The sequence below is a fragment of the Lepidochelys kempii genome, chromosome 4 (genome assembly GCF_965140265.1).
Source record: "Lepidochelys kempii isolate rLepKem1 chromosome 4, rLepKem1.hap2, whole genome shotgun sequence".
NCBI lineage: Eukaryota > Metazoa > Chordata > Testudines > Cheloniidae > Lepidochelys > Lepidochelys kempii.
In genome coordinates this window covers 84072971-84092936 of record NC_133259.1, presented here as the reverse complement: position 1 = coordinate 84092936, position 19966 = coordinate 84072971, and the positions used below count along the sequence as shown (strand labels likewise).

At 43.0% G+C, this 19966-nt stretch overlaps 1 protein-coding gene across 4 annotated transcripts in view; it reads right to left on the bottom strand.

Annotated features, from left to right (window-relative positions):
* The window catches only part of MTUS1 (microtubule associated scaffold protein 1), a 207929-nt gene that overhangs the window by 14689 nt on the left and 173274 nt on the right, over positions 1 to 19966 (bottom strand). For all 4 annotated transcript variants that reach the window (XM_073341912.1, XM_073341911.1, XM_073341913.1 and 1 more), the window contains one exon: positions 148 to 362. In XM_073341912.1, the coding sequence (XP_073198013.1) occupies positions 148 to 362 (215 nt within the window). The remainder of the gene's footprint in view (positions 1 to 147; positions 363 to 19966) is intronic.

Here is a 19966-nt window from a genome sequence, read left to right as displayed (position 1 = left end):
TTACCATAGAAAGGAATGAATTATTGGTAAAGCACATTTGCTGCCTGTTAAATTGTACAAGATGAAACTTGATGTAGCTGGGTTACTAATCTCTCAAAGAAAGCTTCAAAAGCCCCAGAGAACTCTTCTAATTCAAATACCACAGACCTGCTCTTGGAGTTGTGCTTTATATTTTTCAGCTTCTTCAATACAGATACTCTGTAATTTCTCACACTCTCCAGTGTAAAATTGTTTAAGTCTTTCCTCCAGCTCTGTCAGATCATTTTGATGTTGCTGATTTAGCTTCTGCACAAACCCTTCATAAGCAGCTTGTAATTCATTCCTGTCTCTCTCCAATTTCTCACAGGCTGCAGAAGTGGTTACTGAAGATTTAAAAATGAAGAGTCAGTAATTTGACTTGTTAAATCCAATCATAATTTCAGAGCTTGTCTACATTATAGGTACTAAAGATAGCAGTGGAAATTCCACACAGCAGGATTATGACACAAAATATTATTTACTTGTAAAAAGAGTGCCACCTCTAAGGCTGCCTAAAGAGGCAATCTGCTGTCTGTAAGAGTTCTTGAAAGTATTACAGTGACCATTCAGTGCCTCTCAGGCTGAGGGTTAAGTTTAGAGTTAGATGGCAGTGTAGATGTAACCTATGTTGGTAAAACTTACGCTGCTCAGGGGTATGCATATTCCACACCCCCTGTGCAACGTAAGTTACACTGATGTAAGTGCTCATGTGCCCAGTGCTATGTCAGTGGGAGAGCTTCTGCGACAGAACTTCTGCGGCTCAGGGGGTTGGTTTTTTATGCCAATGGGAGAGCTCTCTCCCATTGGCATAGAGCCTCCTCACCACACATGCTACAGCTCTATAAGTATAGATGGGGCCTTAAGATCAGAAAAAAAGGGGGGGAAAGCACTTCATGTACAGTTAAAAAATGACTGGTTCACAACAGAAAATTTATCAGTGACATGTTTCTCACTACAGAGACTGGAGTGCCCTAATGAAGATCTTAATTGGATTTACCACTTTACTTAATTGGATCTTATTTCACTACTGGATTCCTCAAACTAGTATGTCAGTTCAAACTTAGCTAATTACTTTTTCCAAGGTATAAACTGAAATCCTAGGTCCCTAAAGATGAATACCTATTTAACATGTTAATTACACAGAGATAATAGACCAGAGAAAAGCGATTTCTCCACATCATCATCAAAATGCTAGTTGGACAAGCTTCTGTATACTCAAAAAGAAAAGGAGTACTTGTGGCACCTTAGAGACTAACCAATTTATTTGAGCATAAGCTTTCGTGAGCTACAGCTCACTTCATCGGATGCATACCGTGGAAACTGCAGCAGACTTTATATATACACAGAGAATATGAAACAATATCTCCTCCCACCCCACTGTCCTGCTGGTAATAGCTTATCTAAAGTGATCATCAGGTTGGGCCATTTCCAGCACAAATCCAGGTTTTCTCACCCTCCACTGCCCTTCCAGTGTACCCACTATTAGCCTTTCGTCCCCTCAGAAATCATTAGTAACATTCTATGAATCATTTAAGATATATTTTCCAGCAGCTAATATGCAGTTTCCCAGCGACCCATGCATTACCACGATACCAAGCCTAGCAATGGGTGTGTAAATTATGTTTTCCAAGAAGAAATGAAACAGGAGTAAATTGAATTTAGAACATACATTCTTGTGTACTTTCAAACAATGGAGTACTGCATTGCCAGTTATGCTCACTGTTACATGACTGCTTTAGCCAGTTAATCCAGGATTTTTGAAACTCATAGTATATTAGGCTACATTCTAAAGAATAGAGCAGAAATACAATAAGATTATTATGAGATAGTTGCAGGCAGCATGGAGAATGGAAAGCAATCTTTTAGAAATACAGAATGTTTCTTAATGTTTCCATTAATCCAGTTTAACAAAGAACTAAATTTCTTTTCTCCCCCTCCCCCCATTTAAAAGGTACTTTGAACATCTGCTTTCCATTCAAGTATCTATACTTATTAATTCTACCACAGCAAATCTGTATATAAATGTTCACAACTCAGAGCAAAAGGGCACATACACCCCCCCCCCCCCACACACACACACACGCACATTTTTCTATTGGTAGCATGACCAGCTGAACAAGCTCTGCCATATAAACCGTCATCTGCATACAAGTAGCATGATTATAAGGGAAAATAAAGTAGTACATTTGAGTCATGGCAGCAGAGTATAGTCTGGATAGCGAAGGCTGACCACTGAATACCATTGGATAAGGTTTCATTTCCATGCAGTCTCAAGGCTTATTAAAGAAAATTAAAGGCTTATCTAAGCTATTTAAACAGAGACCTAGCTAAAAGGATACTATAACCTTGGATTAGTTGGAGGCAAGAATTTTATATCTTATTCTTTGGCTATCCCTCAATGCAAGGATGATGTCTGCCAAGGGGGTTCACTGGTGAGTTTTTAAGTGGCTTAGGAGCCCAATTTGTGCCCTGCAGATTTTCCCACAGAAGTGACAGGTGTAATCTTGGGGGAGACATAGTTGTTGGTGTTGACTGTTGTGCCCTTTCTGCGCACACACACACATACGAAGAGAAATGGAAGTGATAGTGTATAGAAAGTATACTTGATTTAAATACCTTCCTTCCCCAAAAATTTGTGCTCTTGGCAGAGTGTTTAACAGCAGCATGGGAGTTACAAGTTTTTATACATGCATTATATGAAATGCTTGTCAGTGTCACAGCTTTGCTTGAACCATGTGAAATAAGTTGCAGTATCTTAGTCAGGATCCCTAAAGTGTACAACTAGTCCAACTACTTCAGTATTCCAATCAGAATGCCTTGAAGTTCTGTAGCTGTCATATTGCTACATCTTTACAATTACCTTTCATTCATCAAGAGCAAGGGAGGTTGAGTTACTGAATGATTAACACTTGCACTCTGGTTTTAGGCACTGTATCCATTTGGAATTCTGCAAGCAGGGGCAGGGAGTTATATGGGCCTGTGGTGCCCATGCTGCTGGCGGGGAGAGGGCTGGGGGGGACTCTGGCCCCAGTCCTGGGGCAGCCTGCCTGCACCCCAAACTCCTCATATCCAGCCCCACCCCAACCAGAGCCCACACCCCACCCCTTTGCCTCTCCCTGAGCCGCCTCCTGCACCATGAATCTCTCATTGCTGCCCCCCCCCCACAGCCCAACCCTCTGCCTTAGCCCTGAGCCCCCTCCCACATCCCAAAACACTCGTCCCCCAACACCCCAACCGTCTGCCCCAGCCCTGAGCCCCCTCTCACACTCCAAACCCCTCAGCCCCACCCCATTAATTTTGTTATGTGCACCAATATGCAGGTGTGTGTGTGGGGTGAGGGGGGTGGACTTGGACCTGTTCTGGGCACCACCAAAAATTAATACAAACCTGCCATCCCTGTCTGCAAGTGAACTATGAGTGAAGCCACTGAAGCTTTGTTATGTAACAAACAGTTGTGTAAAGTGAGTATTTACATAAATTAGCCCCATCTTCAAAAGACTTGAACAGTTTGCCAACTCCATTCATCTGCCTGGGATGGTTGCTGATCAGAATTCATTTTTAAACTGAGCTTTTCACCTTCAAACAGACATTGCCACACACTCAACTGAAGATGATCTCCGTGTAAGCTTGAAATCTTGTCTCTCACCAACAGAAGTTGGTCCACTAAAAGATACTACCTCATCCACCTTGTCTCTCTAATATCCTGGGACTGATATGGCTACAACACTGCATAATTTCCCCAAATGGACAAAAATTCCTGACTATTGCTTGTAACTGATCCTGATTTCATATGCTATTTTAGGAAGAAAGTTGTCATTTAACAGCATTAGGGTTCTTTTAAATCTGTCTTTATTCCTCCTAAGTTACAATAGCCCCTTCCTTTGGAAATGCAAGTTAAACATTTGAATTTTTATCAATACCATGTCAGCTGAAAGCCACTGAATATATTTGCCTGGCATAGTTCTGTATTTTGAGGGAAGGGTAAGTAGTGATGGTTACTATCACTAAAACAATACAAAGGAGCAGGCAGAGAGCCAGTGGATAACATCACTGGTACAGCTACATGCAGAACTCTGATCTCTGTTTATAGCATGGTGGTGAGAGAGATAGCTATGAAGCAGTCATTGCTAACATGGATTATTTAATTTGAGAGCATCATAGCAAAGTGTTTCAAATGATCCATTGTGTTGGTTCTTCCATTATTTTTAACACCTATCTCGTTTCATTATTTGAATGGTCCAGATTATTCATTTGTCTCTACTGTCTCTAGGTAAAGAAGCTGCCTTCACTTGCATATTAACAAAAGCATCCATACATTGCCTTGGGGACATAGCGTTTTAAACTGCCACCTCAAGTATTTTGGACGATACATACTGTTTAATAAAACAGAGGAAGTCAAAGAAAACCCCCAAACCTTTAGTGAATAGCCACATTAGTTCTTGTTCAGTCAATTTGTAATTTGGATTTAAGAGAGGATCGTAGTACTAGAATTCAGGATGTCTGACAAAAAGTAACCTTGAGATAATCCACAAATGTGCATTTGTGGAAGATGTTTGAATGAATGAGATGCATACCATAGAGATCCCACATAATGCAACTTCAATTTATTTCCAGTGTCCAAGGAAGAACTGTTCTAATTTGTATAATAGAGTAGGAGCGTGTAGGTTTGTGGGCAGGAAGAAGGGGCAAGATAGGCATTTATTAGTCAGTAACAAGAAACATGACAGAAGCTTACAAATCAATCTCTACCCCACACAGAGAGTTTCATGTGATTTGAGTTGAGGCACATGATGCATTTTCACTGCCACAGCTGGGATAACAGTCAGGAACCTATTTGCCAACACTGCAGTGATTTAGAAACAAAATACCTATTTGCTATATATGTACCTTTTGTGTTTGCTTTTTGCAAACCTTCATAGGAGTGAAGTTTTCTTTACATAGGTTTTGTGAAAAAAGTCTAGGATTTTGCTGGGTTCCTTACCAAAAATAAATTTAAGGCAGAAGCAGTGCAGCAGCCATCCTAAAATTGACATACCTGATAGAAGTGTTTGCTTCTGAGTGGGTAGAGATCTTAGCCCTGCAACCCCTCTGAAAGGTAGGTAACAATGAGGGATAGAGTGGGCACCTCAAAATACTGGGCTCTTCACAAGTATGAACTGGAGGCCTTGATAGAGGAAGCATTTACCAGGATGTAGAGCAGCCACCCCCAGAACAGCAGCAGGAGGTGGAGGGGAGTGGGTGCTCTTTCCTTGAAGAACTCTAGGATTTTTCCTCTGCTCAAAGCGTGGTGAGGGAGGTAACATGATCTTGGAAGAAGGGGACTCCCAGCGGCACAGCGTGTAGCGCTTAGTGAAAACACGGTCTTTGCCAACAGGAGAGCTTAACCCATCAGCGCAGGCTCTTCGCCACCCCGAAAAGCAGTAGCTATATTGATGGGAGAAGCCCTCCAGGTGACAAAGCACCATCTACACAGAGAGTTAGGTCAATCTGTCACACAGGGGCAGGGATTTTCCACATCTCTGAACTATGCGGTTATACTGACATAAGTTTGTAGAATAGACCAGGGCAGATGCTGCCTGTTTTACTTGGATGAGAAAGGTGAAGGCTAGCCTCTCTCAGGCTACAATGTTTTCAGTCACAGTAATCCCTGACTGTTGTCTTGAGAGAATCAACAAAATGCCTTCTCCATTTTAGAGGAACAGAAGTACCATATAATCAAGGTGATCAACCAAGGTAATAATGCATTGAACAGTGCACATGAAACAGTGTTTCAAGCAATCCACTGACTGAAATTTATCAAAAATTTAAAGCTAGTAAATTCTTAAAAATTTAAGTTGTTTGACAACAAGACAGGCAAGATTCAAATTGTTTGGGACTAGTTTGCACAGCCCTATTCCCTACCATGTTAAAACACGATTAAAAAGCATAGAGTTCTTCAGAATATTATCTGGCAAAAGTAATAAGGGCACACTGTGAAAAAGAGCCAATTATTTCCCCAGCCTGACCTAGAAAAAATTCTTTATTAATTCAGACACTCTAGGAGAAAAGTTTGTTCAACTCAAATGTTTTGCCTATTCAAATGGTGTTTAAAGTTAGCTTTGAAGAATACATTTTTCATTAACTGGAGGATGCTCTCTTTTGGTAGAATAAACTTCAGCATTAAAAATAAATAAATAAATGCCCATTTGAGCTTTTCCTACACTTCACAGCCTCTTACCAAGTACACTGCCTGAACAAGTGCATGCTTCACAATTGTCATCTCTCCTTCCCCCTCCCCCCAACATAAAGCACTTCCCACCACAGTTCCATACATCAACCATGCTAACATATTACATTCAATAAAAGATTCAACTATGCATGGTTACAAATCCACAGAGCACAGATGTAACCGTAGATAAATGCCACAAAACCCAGAGAAGAAAGAAAGTGCTTTCCACTTATCCATTAAGTTAGTTCAATTTCATTTGTAACATTAAGGCAATTTTTTTTAAGCCTTGGAGACATAGCAGTTACTATAGGGAACACTATATTTAGCAACTAGAAGGTAGTTTCAGATAGACAAATCTAATGTTTGCTGCCACTTAAGAGTGCCAATCACTCTCCACAATTTTCCACACCCCACCCATTATTATAAGGGTACCCATTATTATACCCATTATTATATTATTATAACCCCGATACTTCAGTTGCCTAGTATTTTCCCATTATAAAACAATCCTTGCAACTTTTTTTTTAAACGAACACTCATACCTCCGTTGTTCACAGCAAGCTTTTCTTGCCCCTTACTTTCACACCACCCAGATCCAGTACACATCTCCAGCATTGTATCCTATCCCTTTCTGAAGCATTATGTGGAGAAGGAGTTTCCCACCTCCTGGAGGTCAAAGAGACAGGCTGGGCCAGGCTCCCTTCAGCCACCATCTTAATCTAGCACTCACACAAGTAGCTCATCTGCTCCACCTCTAGGATAACTGAGGGTCTGACTCTTGAATTTTTAAATGTTTGGGACTGGCAATACTGTAAAGTAAACAAACAATTTGGCTTTATTCATAACATCTTGTTTCCAAGAAGGGAGCTGGGAAGGAAGCATGAAGCTCAAGAGCATGAGGAGCCTCGTATTCTGTTTACTTATGGATGTTTCTGCCAGATTTTGGCAAGAATTGGTTCTGCTACACTTCCTCATGGCTGTATCCCATGGGGTGTAATAAGCTTTGGGATATGGCTACTGTTTTTGAACAGTGTTTCTCAATTAGTGGGTCATGGCTCTCGGGAGTCACAAAAGGCAACCAGGCAGGTCACAAGGCATTGAAAATATAATCTAAAGAAAATATTAGACCCCCTTTTCCCCCCACCATTTAAGGGTAAGCACTCTCTGCCAACTCCTCTCTAAACACATCCAAATCATATAAGCTTATTACGGATACTTCCCCTCCCACCCCCCCACCCCTTTTATAGCAAACGTAAGGGAGATGTGAAAGTTTGCTTCATATAAGGTGTTGGCAACCTGAAAAGATTGAGAAATGCTATCTTGGAATATCAATCCCAAGGTTCCAACTAAGCATTACACACACTGAAGTGTTTTCAGGATGTTCGCTTTCCAAATGAATATTGCTTACTAGAGGTGAAAAGTGAATCGGATGATCTGCAGCAGCCATTATGGATTTTACATTAAGAAGGTGTTCTGAAAGCGAATGACTCTTCTTCCTTACACAGAGATTCAATTCATGTTTTCAGTGAAAATAATTCAAATAATAAATGCTTACAAAAGAATGTACTGAATCCCCACATTATAAAATCTAGTTTGCCCTCCATATATATCAGACCATAATAACTGAACTTATTCAGCTTTTGTGCCTAAGTCATAGATGTTTTCATGCAAGTATTTTTCAAGCCTCTCTTCTGGTCCCAGTAAGAGCCAATATAAGCACAGTTTTAAGTATATTAATTAATTATATATGAATTGATTGATTAAGGACTAAAAGCTAGCAAAGCTAGCAAAGCTTTTGACACGGTCTCCCACAGTATTCTTGTTTCAGAGGAACAGCCGTGTTAGTCTGTATTCGCAAAAAGAAAAGGAGTACTTGTGGCACCTTAGAGACTAACCAGTTTATTTGAGCATGAGCTTTCGTGAGCTACAGCTCACTTCATCAGATGTTTACCGTGGAAACTGCAGCAGACTTTATATACACACAGAAATCATGAAACAATACCTCCTCCCACCCCACTGTCCTGCTGGTAATAGCTTATCTAAAGTGATCAACAGGTGGGCCATTTCCAGCACAAATCCAGGTTTTCTCACCCTCCACCCCCCCACACAAATTCACTCTCCTGCTGGTGCTAGCCCATCCAAAGTGACAACTCTTTACATAATCAAGTCGGGCTATTTCCTGCATAGATCAAGGTTTTCTCACATCCCCCCCACCCCCATACACACACAAACTCACTCTCCTGCTGGTAATAGCTCATCTAAACTGACCATTCTCCAGGTTTAAATCCAAGTTAAACCAGAACATCTGGGGGGGGGGGGGGGTAGGAAAAAACAAGAGGAAACAGGCTACCTTGCATAATGACTTAGCCACTCCCAGTCTCTATTTAAGCCTAAATTAATAGTATCCAATTTGCAAATGAATTCCAATTCAGCAGTTTCTCGCTGGAGTCTGGATTTGAAGTTTTTTTGTTTTAAGATAGCGACCTTCATGTCTGTGATTGCGTGACCAGAGAGATTGAAGTGTTCTCCGACTGGTTTATGAATGTTATAATTCTTGACATCTGATTTGTGTCCATTTATTCTTTTACGTAGAGACTGTCCAGTTTGACCAATGTACATGGCAGAGGGGCATTGCTGGCACATGATGGCATAGATCACATTGGTGGATGTGCAGGTGAACGAGCCTCTGATAGTGTGGCTGATGTTATTAGGCCCTGTGATGGTGTCCCCTGAATAGATATGTGGGCACAATTGGCAACGGGCTTTGTTGCAAGGATAAGTTCCTGGGTTAGTGGTTCTGTTGTGTGGTATGTGGTTGTTGGTGAGTATTTGCTTCAGGTTGCGGGGCTGTCTGTAGGCAAGGACTGGCCTGTCTCCCAAGACTTGTGAGAGTGTTGGGTCATCCTTTAGGATAGGTTGTAGATCCTTAATAATGCGTTGGAGGGGTTTTAGTTGGGGGCTGAAGGTGACGGCTAGTGGCGTTCTGTTATTTTCTTTGTTAGGCCTGTCCTGTAGTAGGTAACTTCTGGGAACTCTTCTGGCTCTATCAATCTGTTTCTTTACTTCTGCAGGTGGGTATTGTAGTTGTAAGAAAGCTTGACAGAGATCTTGTAGGTGTTTGTCTCTGTCTGAGGGGTTGGAGCAAATGCGGTTGTATCGCAGAGCTTGGCTGTAGACGATGGATCGTGTGGTGTGGTCAGGGTGAAAGCTGGAGGCATGCAGGTAGGAATAGCGGTCAGTAGGTTTACGGTATAGGGTGGTGTTTATGTGGCCATTGTTTATTAGCACTGTAGTGTCCAGGAAGTGGATCTCTTGTGTGGACTGGACCAGGCTGAGGTTGGTGGTGGGATGGAAATTGTTGAAATCATGGTGGAATTCCTCAAGGGCTTCTTTTCCATGGGTCCAGATGATGAAGATGTCATCAATATAGCGCAAGTAGAGTAGGGGCTTTAGGGGACGAGAGCTGAGGAAGCGTTGTTCTAAATCAGCCATAAAAATGTTGGCATACTGTGGGGCCATGCGGGTACCCATAGCAGTGCCGCTGATCTGAAGGTATACATTGTCCCCAAATGTGAAATAGTTATGGGTAAGGACAAAGTCACAAAGTTCAGCCACCAGGTTAGCCGTGACATTATCGGGGATAGTGTTCTTGACGGCTTGTAGTCCATCTTTGTGTGGAATGTTGGTGTAGAGGGCTTCTACATCCATAGTAGCCAGGATGGTGTTATCAGGAAGATCACCGATGGATTGAAGTTTCCTCAGGAAGTCAGTGGTGTCTCGAAGGTAGCTGGGAGTGCTGGTAGCGTAGGGCCTGAGGAGGGAGTCTACATAGCCAGACAATCCTGCTGTCAGGGTGCCAATGCCTGAGATGATGGTTGTAGATCCTTAATAATGCGTTGGAGGGGTTTTAGTTGGGGGCTGAAGGTGACGGCTAGTGGCGTTCTGTTATTTTCTTTGTTAGGCCTGTCCTGTAGTAGGTAACTTCTGGGAACTCTTCTGGCTCTATCAATCTGTTTCTTTACTTCTGCAGGTGGGTATTGTAGTTGTAAGAAAGCTTGACAGAGATCTTGTAGGTGTTTGTCTCTGTCTGAGGGGTTGGAGCAAATGCGGTTGTATCGCAGAGCTTGGCTGTAGACGATGGATCGTGTGGTGTGGTCAGGGTGAAAGCTGGAGGCATGCAGGTAGGAATAGCGGTCAGTAGGTTTACGGTATAGGGTGGTGTTTATGTGGCCATTGTTTATTAGCACTGTAGTGTCCAGGAAGTGGATCTCTTGTGTGGACTGGACCAGGCTGAGGTTGGTGGTGGGATGGAAATTGTTGAAATCATGGTGGAATTCCTCAAGGGCTTCTTTTCCATGGGTCCAGATGATGAAGATGTCATCAATATAGCGCAAGTAGAGTAGGGGCTTTAGGGGACGAGAGCTGAGGAAGCGTTGTTCTAAATCAGCCATAAAAATGTTGGCATACTGTGGGGCCATGCGGGTACCCATAGCAGTGCCGCTGATCTGAAGGTATACATTGTCCCCAAATGTGAAATAGTTATGGGTAAGGACAAAGTCACAAAGTTCAGCCACCAGGTTAGCCGTGACATTATCGGGGATAGTGTTCTTGACGGCTTGTAGTCCATCTTTGTGTGGAATGTTGGTGTAGAGGGCTTCTACATCCATAGTAGCCAGGATGGTGTTATCAGGAAGATCACCGATGGATTGAAGTTTCCTCAGGAAGTCAGTGGTGTCTCGAAGGTAGCTGGGAGTGCTGGTAGCGTAGGGCCTGAGGAGGGAGTCTACATAGCCAGACAATCCTGCTGTCAGGGTGCCAATGCCTGAGATGATGGTTGTAGATCCTTAATAATGCGTTGGAGGGGTTTTAGTTGGGGGCTGAAGGTGACGGCTAGTGGCGTTCTGTTATTTTCTTTGTTAGGCCTGTCCTGTAGTAGGTAACTTCTGGGAACTCTTCTGGCTCTATCAATCTGTTTCTTTACTTCTGCAGGTGGGTATTGTAGTTGTAAGAAAGCTTGACAGAGATCTTGTAGGTGTTTGTCTCTGTCTGAGGGGTTGGAGCAAATGCGGTTGTATCGCAGAGCTTGGCTGTAGACGATGGATCGTGTGGTGTGGTCAGGGTGAAAGCTGGAGGCATGCAGGTAGGAATAGCGGTCAGTAGGTTTACGGGACAATGTATACCTTCAGATCAGCGGCACTGCTATGGGTACCCGCATGGCCCCACAGTATGCCAACATTTTTATGGCTGATTTAGAACAACGCTTCCTCAGCTCTCGTCCCCTAAAGCCCCTACTCTACTTGCGCTATATTGATGACATCTTCATCATCTGGACCCATGGAAAAGAAGCCCTTGAGGAATTCCACCATGATTTCAACAATTTCCATCCCACCACCAACCTCAGCCTGGTCCAGTCCACACAAGAGATCCACTTCCTGGACACTACAGTGCTAATAAACAATGGCCACATAAACACCACCCTATACCGTAAACCTACTGACCGCTATTCCTACCTGCATGCCTCCAGCTTTCACCCTGACCACACCACACGATCCATCGTCTACAGCCAAGCTCTGCGATACAACCGCATTTGCTCCAACCCCTCAGACAGAGACAAACACCTACAAGATCTCTGTCAAGCTTTCTTACAACTACAATACCCACCTGCAGAAGTAAAGAAACAGATTGATAGAGCCAGAAGAGTTCCCAGAAGTTACCTACTACAGGACAGGCCTAACAAAGAAAATAACAGAACGCCACTAGCCGTCACCTTCAGCCCCCAACTAAAACCCCTCCAACGCATTATTAAGGATCTACAACCATCATCTCAGGCATTGGCACCCTGACAGCAGGATTGTCTGGCTATGTAGACTCCCTCCTCAGGCCCTACGCTACCAGCACTCCCAGCTACCTTCGAGACACCACTGACTTCCTGAGGAAACTTCAATCCATCGGTGATCTTCCTGATAACACCATCCTGGCTACTATGGATGTAGAAGCCCTCTACACCAACATTCCACACAAAGATGGACTACAAGCCGTCAAGAACACTATCCCCGATAATGTCACGGCTAACCTGGTGGCTGAACTTTGTGACTTTGTCCTTACCCATAACTATTTCACATTTGGGGACAATGTATACCTTCAGATCAGCGGCACTGCTATGGGTACCCGCATGGCCCCACAGTATGCCAACATTTTTATGGCTGATTTAGAACAACGCTTCCTCAGCTCTCGTCCCCTAAAGCCCCTACTCTACTTGCGCTATATTGATGACATCTTCATCATCTGGACCCATGGAAAAGAAGCCCTTGAGGAATTCCACCATGATTTCAACAATTTCCATCCCACCACCAACCTCAGCCTGGTCCAGTCCACACAAGAGATCCACTTCCTGGACACTACAGTGCTAATAAACAATGGCCACATAAACACCACCCTATACCGTAAACCTACTGACCGCTATTCCTACCTGCATGCCTCCAGCTTTCACCCTGACCACACCACACGATCCATCGTCTACAGCCAAGCTCTGCGATACAACCGCATTTGCTCCAACCCCTCAGACAGAGACAAACACCTACAAGATCTCTGTCAAGCTTTCTTACAACTACAATACCCACCTGCAGAAGTAAAGAAACAGATTGATAGAGCCAGAAGAGTTCCCAGAAGTTACCTACTACAGGACAGGCCTAACAAAGAAAATAACAGAACGCCACTAGCCGTCACCTTCAGCCCCCAACTAAAACCCCTCCAACGCATTATTAAGGATCTACAACCTATCCTAAAGGATGACCCAACACTCTCACAAGTCTTGGGAGACAGGCCAGTCCTTGCCTACAGACAGCCCCGCAACCTGAAGCAAATACTCACCAACAACCACATACCACACAACAGAACCACTAACCCAGGAACTTATCCTTGCAACAAAGCCCGTTGCCAATTGTGCCCACATATCTATTCAGGGGACACCATCACAGGGCCTAATAACATCAGCCACACTATCAGAGGCTCGTTCACCTGCACATCCACCAATGTGATCTATGCCATCATGTGCCAGCAATGCCCCTCTGCCATGTACATTGGTCAAACTGGACAGTCTCTACGTAAAAGAATAAATGGACACAAATCAGATGTCAAGAATTATAACATTCATAAACCAGTCGGAGAACACTTCAATCTCTCTGGTCACGCAATCACAGACATGAAGGTCGCTATCTTAAAACAAAAAAACTTCAAATCCAGACTCCAGCGAGAAACTGCTGAATTGGAATTCATTTGCAAATTGGATACTATTAATTTAGGCTTAAATAGAGACTGGGAGTGGCTAAGTCATTATGCAAGGTAGCCTGTTTCCTCTTGTTTTTTCCTACCCCCCCCCCCCAGATGTTCTGGTTTAACTTGGATTTAAACCTGGAGAATGGTCAGTTTAGATGAGCTATTACCAGCAGGAGAGTGAGTTTGTGTGTGTATGGGGGTGGGGGGGATGTGAGAAAACCTTGATCTATGCAGGAAATAGCCCGACTTGATTATGTAAAGAGTTGTCACTTTGGATGGGCTAGCACCAGCAGGAGAGTGAATTTGTGTGGGGGGGTGGAGGGTGAGAAAACCTGGATTTGTGCTGGAAATGGCCCACCTGTTGATCACTTTAGATAAGCTATTACCAGCAGGACAGTGGGGTGGGAGGAGGTATTGTTTCATGATTTCTGTGTGTATATAAAGTCTGCTGCAGTTTCCACGGTAAACATCTGATGAAGTGAGCTGTAGCTCACGAAAGCTCATGCTCAAATAAACTGGTTAGTCTCTAAGGTGCCACAAGTACTCCTTTTCTTTTCACAGTATTCTTGTCAGCAAGTTAAAGAAGTATGGGCTGGATGAATGCACTATAAGGTGGGTAGAAAGTTGGCTAGATTGTCGGGCTCAACGGGTAGTGATCAATGACTCCATGTCTAGTTGGCAGCCGGTGTCAAGTGGAGTGCCCCAGGGGTTGGTCCTGTGGGCCGGTTTTGTTCAATATCTTCATAAATGATCTGGAGGATGGTGTGGATTGCACTCTCAGCAAATTTGCGGATGATACTAAACTGGGAGGAGTGGTAGATACGCTGGAGGGCAGGGATAGGATACAGAGGGACCTAGACAAATTGGAGGATTGGGCCAAAAGAAATCTGATGAGGTTCAATAAGGATAAGTGCAGGGTCCTGCAGTTAGGACGGAAGAACCCACTGCACAGCTACAGACTAGGGACCGAATGGCTAGGCAGCAGTTCTGCGGAAAAGGACCTAGGGGTGACAGTGGACGAGAGAAGCTGGATATGAGTCAGCAGTGTGCCCTTGTTGCCAAGAAGGCCAATGGCATTTTGGGATGTATAAATAGGGGCATAGCAAGCAGATCGAGGGACGTGATCGTCCCCCTCTATTCGACATTGGTGAGGCCTCATCTGGAGTACTGTGTCCAGTTTTGGGCCCCACACTACAAGAAGGATGTGGATAAATTGGAGAGAGTCCAGTGAAGGGCAACAAAAATGATTAGGGGTCTGGAACACATGACTTATGAGGAGAGGCTGAGGGAACTGGGATTGTTTAGTCTGCAGAAGAGAAGAATGAGGGGGGATTTGATAGCTGCTTTCAACTACCTGAGAGGTGGTTCCAGAGAGGATGGTTCTAGACTATTCTCAGTGGTAGAAGAGGACAGGACAAGGAGTAATGGTCTCAAGTTGCAGTGGGGGAGGTTTAGGTTGGATATTAGGAAAAAGTTTTTCACTAGGAGGGTGGTGAAACACTGGAATGCGTTACCTAGGGAGGTGGTAGAATCTCCTTCCTTAGAAGTTTTTAAGGTCAGGCTTGACAAAGCCCTGGCTGGGATGATTTAATTGGGGATTGGTCCTGCTTTGAGCAGGGGGTTGGACTAGATGACCTCCTGAGGTCCCTTCCAACCCTGATATTCTATGATTCTATCAATTTTATGATTTTGAAACCAAAAATCATTTTCTTCAAGAAATTATGGTCATTTACTGGTTTACTTTACTTAATTCCTATGAGAATCCACTATTGTGCCAGATTTATAGGTACTCAGAGAACTCCTTAACAGGCAGTAACCAAAAGCAAGACACTAGCATAGTGAATTAGGTATATCTTAATAGGTTTGTTAATGGGAATGAGAGGAAATTACAACAGCAAGTACTTAATATGAAATTACATGTTTGTACATAATATTTAGTTGCTGTTTTGAAGTTTATTTTTACATTTAATGCTGAAATGTGTCTTACCTGAAGACTTCTTTCTACCTTCCTTTGACCCACACAAGTATGCTGGATCCAGATGTGCTCAATTTTTTTTCCATTGGGTAAAAAAATCCTATAGCATAATTAATACTTTCTATGAATTTTAATTTTTTGCTCAAGCTGAGTGTGATGCTGTATATAAGAAAGGTAACCATCTATATCACTGTTACACAATTTCCATAAATTTATACAAAGCGTATCATGTAAGATGTCAATGGAAAAGTTAGGCTGTCAAATATGATTATGCTGGCTAAATCAAAGTATCATCTTTGAATCTGAAATTATGAATATTGTCTATGTACTTGCATCTTACATGTGTTGTGTTCCTGGGTAACACTACTCCCTGCTCCCCGCCAGCCCCAACAGAATTTATATCAAGGCCAGATAGTTATTTTGATGGTCAATTCAGGACACTCGGCTCACAACAGGCCACTGAAGAAATTCATACTGCCCAGTAAGCCTTTCCTGTAGATGTCTCAGAAAGAGTATGAGCAATGGCTGCCTTTGAGAGTCAAAGCATGTAAGGGTACATGATATTCTTGTGTGACCCTGGACTCATCTTGGGCCAATAATTTTCCATGCATCTGGGTTCTGGGCTTTATTTGAGGCTGTAATATTCCATGCACATGGCCGAGGATATAAAAAGGCATTTGAGACATCTTCATTTCCTGCTTCATTTCTCTGGTCTGGATTTCTAACAAAGAAGCTCTAAACAAGGACTGATGACCCCCAATCTGTTTGGGTGATTCCAGAGAGACTTTTGCAAGCTAGCAATTTATTCCCACTGCTTCAAACCTGATTTAAGGACTTTGCAATCACTTGTATGTATATGATCTAGTAACCATTTATAACTCTTCTTTTCTTTTATTAAACCTATAGTTTTTTAGGATTGGCATATGTGTGGGCATTGGTAAGATCAGAGTTATATATTGACCTGGCTAGGTGGCTGGTCCCTTGGGATTAGAAGGATGCTATAACTGATGAAATTGGTTTTCAGTAACCACTCATCAAAAATTCTAGTGTCTGGGTGGTGAGCCAAGGGTTGGAATGCCCAAAGAGACTGCATTTTTAAGTTCTTGCTAACCACTGTGATTATACAGATGTTCACTTCTGTTACTGGCTTGGTATAGTCTAATGACAGAACAATCACCAGTTTGGGATGAGTCTGTCCTATTGCTCAGCAGTCTATCCTGATTTTGGCATCCTCAGCTGTGACCAACTGAGGCACAGTGACGCAAGCTTTTTTTTTTTTTTTAAAAAAACCCTACAGAACACCCTTTTAGTTTAATAAGCTAAAATTGTTTAAGCTACTTTTGTGGCTGCTGGTACACTGGCAGCAGAACATTAAAACCAATTACATGTTCTTGCTGCTCTTGGACCCGCTGAGATTAGTCATGTTGACCAAAATCATCTTGGCCCTCATACATGGGCAATTATGTTCAAAGAGCAGGTGTTGGAATCCCTCATGCAAATAGAGAGCCTCAAAGGAGGTCATATATTCTACTGTCTTCTACCCAAGGCATTACAATGGCAGTGGCAGTTGGTCAAGAGTGCATCAAGCGTAATATGGGATGAAAAGAGGGAAAACTCAGTGGTCAGCTCCTGGCAAATTACAGACCACAAAAATCTCTGTTAATTGAAACACCTAATAAAGATGTTTAAGATCCCCTGGTAATGTCCATGTGTTACATGTGAGTTAATATAAAAAGAGCACTGAAGTTAACACAGCGATCATCATTTCAGAAGTACCATTATGTACTTCGGTATCATATATAGGGCTTCGTGTGTCATGGAAGTCACGGACTCCGTGACTTTCCACGACCTCTGTGACTTCTGCTTTGGCTGGTATAGCTGACCCCAGGGCCACCCACAGCCAGCCACACTGGTGCTGCTGCAGCATCCCTGGGACCAGCTGCACCAGCCGCTGCTTGGGCGGCCCTGGGCAACTGGCCCCAGGGAGTGCCTGAGCAACAGCTGGTGCGCCTGGCCCGGGGGACTGCCTGAGCAGCGGTCCTGGGAGCAGCCAGAGCAGCGGTAGGTGGGCAGCCCCCCCCCACAACAGTTGGTGCCACTGGCCCACGCCCACCCCCCCAAAGCAGCACCCCTCCTTCGCCAAGATTTAGTCAGGAGTGTATAGTACAAGTCACGGTGAGGTCACTGGCTGCGAATTTTTGTTTATTGCCCGTGACCTGTCCATGACTTTTACTGAAAATACTGGTAACTAAATCATAGCCTTAATCATATACAATTAAAGTTGCTTAAAAGGATACATTGTTTAATTGAACATAGAGTTATTACATATACCTATATGCATTTTAACTTGATTTTATCAGAACACTCCTTGGTCTTAGTCCCTTCTTTTATTAAAAGGGGAAACAACTAAAGTTAGTTAGGGGAAATATTTTTTTAAGAAGGGGAGCTACTGATGGGGGGGGGGTCATTTTTCATGAACAGAATAGTTTTTAAAAATGCCCTCATCTGACCAAGAAAGAATCCCACAAGTTGAAGATTTTGTGAATTCTGAAAGATCTTTGTGTTTAATTATAACATTTGTATATGCTGTCACAAAACAGACTCAGATTCTCAAACTTCAGTAGCGTAGAACCCATCTTAGGAGATATTGTGAATGGAAAGGAGGTGGTTCATGTGACAGTGAATGGGAGGGTTCCACAAGGTAATCACGTATCATATATAAGACAAGTACAGCAATTAATTACATAGGAAAATATTAGGAAAATAATTAATGTTCTTTTCATACAACGTAGCAACCAGCAGCAAAGGGAGCCAGCACCATATGTCCAAGCAGTTCTCTATGGACTGTTAACAAGTGCTTGGTGAACCACCAATTGAGAAAATAAATGCTTTATTTATCTGCTACACTATTTTGCAGAACTTGATTAAAAGTTACTTTTGTATTTTAGGGCTTGTCTACACTGGCACTTTACAGCACTGCAACTTTCTCACTCAGGGGTGCGAAAGAACCCTCCCCTCCCCCGAGTGCAGCAAATTGCAGCCCTGTAAAGCACCAGTGTAAACAGCGCGCCAGCACTGGGAACCACGCCCCCAGTGCTAGTAGCTACGCCCCCCATGGAGGTGGCTCTTTTAGAATGCTGGGAGAGCTCTCTGCCTCGACAACACAAGCCACGTTCAAGCACTGCCACCGCAGTGCTTTATCATTGCCAGGGTAGACTAGCCCTTAGGGTATGTCTACACTGCAATTAAAAGCCTGCATCTGGCCCACGCCAGCTACTTGGGCTCAAGGCTGCTGTTTAATTGCAGAAAATATGTCCAGGCTGGAGTCTGGGCTTTAAGACCCTGTGAGGAGGGAGGGTCCCAGAGCTTGGGCATAAGCCGAAGTCAGAACATCTACACTGCAATTCAACAGTCCTGCAGCCTGAACCCCATGAGCCTAAGTCAGCCGGTACAGGCTACTCACACATGTCTAATTGCAGTGTAGACATACCTTCAAAGGTTTGACTTTTCAGTTGATGGCCAAGTTGATCGAGTTACTATTTATAGCATTAACAAGTGCCTTTGCAAGGAGAATACCATTATTCTGAGTATCAAAACAGATTCACTAAATTCTTCACTAAAATAATGCCCTTTTTATCCCAACTTTAAAAGGTCCCTTGTTAAGACAAATCAGCAAATATGAATTCTAAGAGAACACAGTAAACTGCCATAGAGTAACTGTGAAGGACAAGATTTCTATTAAACACCTCTTACTGTACAGGAAGTATTCAAATAGTCCTCCACATCAGACACAAAGTATTCCTGAGTTGCAATTTTCAAAGGGCCAATGATAATGTTGAGTCAGGTTTATCCCATACTATTTTGGAGGAGTATTGCAGAGGAGGCGGTCTTACTCAGTTGCAGACAGAAGAGTAAGCGAAGATATATCTTTTGTATTTGCAGGTGAGCTGCATATTTCAAAGGCAAATTAACCCAAGTAAGATTGTTTATTTGTTATATCTTGTTCCAATATATGTTGTATTACAGGTGAAGAAAAGTTAGCTTGCACCTTTAGCTTGTGTACTGAAAAAAAGAAAAAGAAAAGTGACGTGATAACTAGTTTAACATGACTAATCTGGGTCCTTGGAATGAAGAGATCTATATTTTAAGTTTCAGTGTTTAGGCTTTCAGGCTGCGATTTTCAAAGGAGGCTGAGTTAGATACCCAAATTCCACTGAATGACTACTCCTTTGACACCTTAGAGACTAACCAATTTATCTGAGCATAAGCTTTCATGAGCTACAGCTCACTTCATCGGATGCAGCTGTAGCTCACGAAAGCTTATGCTCAAATAAATTGGTTAGTCTCTAAGGTGCCACAAGTACTCCTTTTCTTTTTGCAAATACAGACTAACATGGCTGTTACTCTGAAACCTACTCCTTTGAAAATCCTAGCCTAAATCTCCATGCCCACTTCTCCAGAAACACATTTAACTGCTAAAATTGTATAAA